This window comes from Tasmannia lanceolata, unplaced genomic scaffold (assembly GCF_043159265.1).
Source record: "Tasmannia lanceolata isolate RefF3 unplaced genomic scaffold, GAP_Taslan_0.1 ptg000019l, whole genome shotgun sequence".
Lineage (NCBI taxonomy): Eukaryota > Viridiplantae > Streptophyta > Magnoliopsida > Canellales > Winteraceae > Tasmannia > Tasmannia lanceolata.
The window spans coordinates 6073967-6080066 of NW_027518696.1; the positions used below are offsets into that span (position 1 = coordinate 6073967).

At 38.6% G+C, this 6100-nt stretch overlaps 1 protein-coding gene across 2 annotated transcripts in view; it reads right to left on the minus strand.

The window, feature by feature from the left end:
- Positions 1-5169, minus strand: part of PMS1 (DNA mismatch repair protein) — a 28682-nt gene extending 23513 nt beyond the window's left edge. For both annotated transcript variants that reach the window (XM_077362771.1, XM_077362770.1), the window contains exons 1-2: positions 5019-5169; positions 1641-1900 (exon numbers count right to left, since the gene is read on the minus strand). In XM_077362771.1, coding sequence (XP_077218886.1) covers positions 1641-1868 — 228 coding nt within the window. In that variant the 5' untranslated portion in view covers positions 1869-1900; positions 5019-5169. The remainder of the gene's footprint in view (positions 1-1640; positions 1901-5018) is intronic.
- Positions 5170-6100: the final 931 nt, after the last annotated feature.

The following is a 6100-nucleotide window of genomic DNA, read 5'->3' on the forward strand; positions in this document are numbered from 1 at the left end:
TTGACAATCTTCTTTTTTTTATGCAAACCTCTCGGCAATCTTCGTCATTATCAATAGTTAGTAGGTAAACTTATGAGCTTACTATCACCATACCTGACCCAACTTATGTGATGCCGTAAGTCAATTAACGCATGCACCTAGAACTTATCATAAGGAGGCAGTTCATTGCATTATGAGATGCATCAAAGGATCTAGAGGCCCTTGTGTGTTATACATGGGTAATGGGCATTTAGACATAGTTGGTTTTATCAATGTTGTCTAAAGTTGCACTTGAAAAGAAAAAGTACAAAAAGAAAACAGGAGCACAAGAAGAAAAAAAACCCACGAGTTGTTTGAAGGATGGAGGTGTTCAATTCACATATCAACTAGTCTCCTCTCTTTTATATTACTAAAATAGACCAAATTACAATAAGAATCTCATGCATTGTACATAAGTAATGGCAGATCTATAGCTATGGCTTATAAGTTTGGTCCTATTGATATCGACTAGGCTTATAAATTACACATAAGAGTCTCTATCCTGAGCAATCAACATCCAGTTTTGGTACAGATCTTCGATGGAGTCACCTTTGAACTAGATGTATCGATTATGTTCATCAAGTTCATGATCAGAGTTTCCCATCAATCTCCTGTTTCTTAAGGAGCACGTAATTACCAATCCAGAAAATAAAATATCTATAATTTTCTTAAGATCAGTTCCGTTGACAATTATTAAATTTGTTCCTAAATGTAACTGTGAATGCCCAACCTGGATTGGCAGAGAAAAAGCAAGTCCCATACAACAATCAAAGATATAATAATAGTGAAAATAGTATAGTTAAAGACATAATGGCAGTGAAAACAAATACAGTTAGGAAAAGATAAAAAATCAAGGGTGCCATCTGCCTGATACGATGCACAAGGATAAAGAGTGAATTGATTTGTAGGAAATTTTGTACACTTTGAAGTACTTAAGCCCCTAAAAATAAACAGAAAAGATGTATAAGGAAAGAATTTTTTTGCTGTCATTTTCTTCTCTCAGATCATCTATTAACTTTATAGAAAGCAAAAAAATGAGACGTGAACTCATAATGTAACGGGAACAGTCAGCAAGAAGATGCTTCTTCTTACACCTAAAAGCAGTGTTTAAAATGCAGATGCGAGACAAAATGCAGCCAAAGCAAATCCTAGTCGACATGGTGCAGCTGAGTACTTGGTTGACACGGTTATAACCCAGAAGAGTCTAAGGAGATTCGATTGACTTAGTAGGGCAAAATGCGGACTCGGAGAAGAACTCAGACAAGGTAAATGTGCAAGTCGGCAATTGACGCAGGGGTTTTTTTAAATTTCCTAAAAGGCATGCTTTTAATGTATCATTCACCGCTATGTAACAGCGTTGGCATGGAAAGTTAATTTTCCATGACAAAAGGATCACACATTACACAGTAAGAAAAGAGTCAAATGACTGACCTGACCTACCAATACATCACACCGAGAGTCAATTGCTTCTAGAAACTAAAACATATAAATTTGATAATAATGTTTATGTCCAGCAGTTGGGACTTGGGAGTATATCCTAAATCCCCAAGTACAAAGACATGGATAAGGAAAAAGATCAAATACTTTCACAACAAACACACTGCCACTTTAGTGTAAAATACCTGGAAATTATTAGGTGAAATGCCACAACCATTATCCGTCACCTTGAAGGATTCTTCACCATGGTCTTTCAAACTTATCTCAATACTGCTTGCACCAGCATCCAAGCTGTTCTCTACTAACTCCTTGACAGCAGATGAAAGATCTAAAATAACTTGTCCTGAGCAAATCCTATGAATTGCACCCTTACTGATGGGCCTTATGGTTGGAGAATCAACCACTCCTTCCATCCGACCCTAGCCAAATGGACTTAAAGTCTTACCTATAAATCAGTAGTGTAAAATTAGTTTCCAGTGTTCTGCTAATGTTTAGGGTCAACTTAGTGACAAAAAGAAAGCCACAAGCATCCTTCAAAATGAAATAAATAAATAATATGCAAGGGTACAAATATTTCTATTTAAGAGACACAATAGGAGGACGCCGGATTAGTAGAGTATCATCAATGAAAATACATGCAAGCATTTACATAATGATATATTCGTCCCCTTTTCTTCCCCGGGCCACCCCCTGGTTACCTTGTAGAGTAAAAAGAGTAGTCATAAATATATTAGAGGGGGTGGCCCGGAGAAGAAGGGGGTGATATATCACTTCCCTTGCAGCATACACTAATTGTTAAGAGTAATCCAATCAAATGAATGCAATCATCAGCTACAAGAAGGGTGTCTATGTTAACCCATCTGTTTGCTTTGCCTTCATCAAGTCTATGAATCACAATCCATGACCTTTAGCAGCCAAATGCATAAATAGTACTTTTTCCATCTTATTTCAAGAAATTGCCAGCCCTCAACTGGCGTGATTGACTTCTTGCGACCCATGAAATTGATCATTATCACCCAGAGAAAAGGGATGATCCCATCTACCAAGAGAATGAGTAGTACCTTTAGTTGATGAATGTTTCATCCCAAGGCCATTATAGGAAACCCCAACAGGAAACAAAAAGCAAGGAGCACGCCAAATGTCTCTTTCAACCACTATTTCTACAGTTTTGATTTCTAAGATAAGGGTGTTTTCATCACCTTCATGTTCCAAAATGTCATGATTAAAATGTCATGTGATGCCTCACAAAACAAAATGGCCATGAAACCCTTCCCCACCCAATTACAAACAATTATCAGCTCATGGGGAAGGAACTCCATAGCTTTGATCACAGTCAAATTCTATGACCCTAAGGGCACAAATTACGGTTTTGTTCAGTCAAAGCTTTTCTGCCTTGAAGTTTTCATATCTTCACTCAAGCTATCCTAGTCATGCATGATGTGATCCTTTTGAATGCCCTCCACCCAATAATTGATAAAGCAACCATTTGGGTTCAACACCACAAACTTGAGCCCTGAGAGATCTCACAAATTGGTCCACCCAACAAGTATTCTCCTCAAACACTAAATTGAACTCAAAAGGAGAATCATACCACCCTCCCTTCAGAATGAACTTCCTCTAGGTCTAGAAGTTCTTCACTACCTCATCATCAATTCTAAGTACGTCATTCAAGTTTCTTAGCTTACCAAAACATTCATTGGATCCAAACATTAAGAAAAAAAGACACTTCCTTTAACTGCCATATTAGGTCCTTCAAATTATAAGTGAAATTGAATATGGGAGGGGGATGAGATGAACCCAGCTGTATCTATTAAACAGAATGATGATCAGTTTTAATGTGCTTCATTGTCAGACAAAAATGTCACCCCATCTCATGGCTTTTGTCACAATATATACAAATTTGTATGGGTGGTGAATTTATTATTGCAATTTATGAATTCTCTTAGGGCCCGTTTGGATGCCGAGAAGATTTTGATTTGGATTTCTCACATTTGCAGCCCTTTTTGCATTGTAATTTGGATCGGATCAAATTCTTGGATTTCTAATTCAGCAGCTGACAGTGAAAAAAAAAATCAGATTTCTAAATATGCTGTAGAAATAAGAAATTGGAAATCCACAGATGTGGCAGTTTCCTTCACCCTCTTTGCTCCTCAACCTCTCCCCTCCACTAGGAAGTACCCCCTTCCCTCTCTGTTTCCCTCTACATGAGCTGCCGGATCTATTCATTTTGTATTCAAAACTCAATTCCAAATCCAAATACAAAATGGCAGGTATCCAAACGGGCCCTTATTCTACTTGATCAATTTTGATATATCAGAGGGTTCATTTGCATATTCTAGTTATTTACTCTCCTACAGTAGTATTGGTATTCGATTTTTCCTATTTCAGGTGTTTAATTTCCAGGACATCCATTTGTGAATCGTGTAGTCCATAGCACATCCTTTTTCCAAATCATGCATAAATCATCCAATCTTAGGATTTGAGCAACACTGTTTTATAAGTATGATCCCATAAACCCATGTTAATCTGTTCAAAAAAAGGAAAAATTGCCAATGGGGGGCATCAAAATACTAGAATTGCCAACGGGGGTGCACGCTTTTGAAAAATTGTTAGACAGGGACAAAATGGGGGTTATCAAGTCTCTAAAAGGGGGTTATCAACCCTCTACATGGGGTTATCAAATTCTGAAAGCGGGGTTATCAACCTTCTTTAACAATTTTTCAAAAGTGCGTCCCCTGTTGGCAATTCTCATATTTTGATGTCCCCCATTGGCAATTTTTCCTCCAAAAAATTCTTAACTTCCTATACAAAAATATAATAAAGAAATAAAATATTACCATGTCTGATCAAAAGTTACGATCCCAACCACCACTCTGAGGACCTCATTGACACTCAATTGCCGTTTCCAAAACCAAAATTTAAATTTAAACCCTTTTAATTCCAATGCCAGAGCGTGGCATATGAATTGCGTGAAACAAATTCAAATTGTGGTGCATTTGTGTGTGTGTGCGAGCGAGCGAGCGGGTGGATGGGATGAATTAATAAAAATTACACAATGTACAGTGTATATACACATCCACGAATTCAAGCTAGAAGCTAAACCATTTTTACTTGGAAATCCAAACCCTAGAAATTTTGAAAGAGTCTGCAGATATTCAGATTACAACCATTTATACTTCGAACAAGAGACCCTAGATATCTTGGAAGAGTGTGCAGATATTCAGAATATAACCATCTATACTTAGAACTCCAAACCCCAGAAATTTTGAAAGAGTCTGCAGAGATTCATATTACAACCATTTATACTTCGAACTAGAAACCCTAGAAATTTTGGAAGAGCGTGTAGATATTTAGACTATAAACATTTATAACGAACAAAATCCACGCAATGTTGTACCGCCACAATTATCAAAAGTAAAATGGGATTAAGAAACGAGTTTTTCGTGCAAATAGAAGCGGGAACTCGACATGAAGAAGAAAATGAAAGAGATTTTCTTCTGAAAAGTGAAAGAATCAGAGAGAAATTTGCAATGCGATGTTGATTTGAGTTCCTGAGAATATACCTTTTGAAGGAGCGTGAGGAAGAAGGTGGTTTGTTGATAAAACCCTAAGCCCTACAAACTGTTTTTTGTCTCAGCTCTTGCCGCGAAATAGTTTGCGGCAAAAGGAAATTTTGCTTTGGTTTTGAAGAGAGAGAGTTTATAAAGTGGGCGAGACCCATGTGGCAGTGGAGCCCACCAAATAATTTGGATGATCCAAACCGTTCATTTATTGTTTCCCTTGATTATGGGAAATGATATTCCCCCTTCCCTACTTAAATGGATAAAATTAGCGCTGCAACAGGGTTGGGTTGGGTCGGGTTTTTCAAAACCCTAGCCCAACCCTGGATCCCATTATCTCGACCCTGACCCGCCCTGACCCTGAGTTAGGGCCGAAAAACCTCAACCCATTGCCCGCCCGGCAAGGCTCAGCGCGGCCCTGGCCCGCCCTGATTGGCCCTGATTGGACTGGGCCGGGCTGGCCCTGATTGGACTGGGCCGGGCTGGCCCTGATTGACCCTAGTGCATATACCTGTTAAGAGTGCTAAAATAAAGCAACCACATATCATATAGAACAAAATGATCAATAAACAGAGAAAAGGAACAAAATAAGACAATATGAATTCAACAACATCACAGGCAAAAGAGTCAATTAATAATAATAATTTAAAGAAACATCAATCCAAGATAATAGAAAACATTAGAAAAAGAAACATGCACGGATGGTTCAATTCTATAATTGAAAACTTAGGGTCAGGTCGGGTCGAGCTGACCAGAGGTATCAGCCCTGAACTCGACCCAACCCGACCCTGAGTTAGGGCCTAAAAAATGAACCCTGACCCGCCCTCAAGGTTGGAAAATCCAGTCCAGACCCTATTCGGGCTCAGGGGCTGACAGGGCCAAACTTGCACCCCTAGATAAAATCCCCCCCCCCCCTAATGGTTTCTGTGAGAATGGTTCACTGCTTGAGGATCAATTCACCCCCTTTAACGCTTTTCTTTGCCATTAAAGTTTGTATTCTCTACTATTTATAGCTTACCAGTTGATGGAGTCTTACAGTCGAAAAGACCCTTTTTACCCTGCATGAGCGAAAAATTCACTTTTCT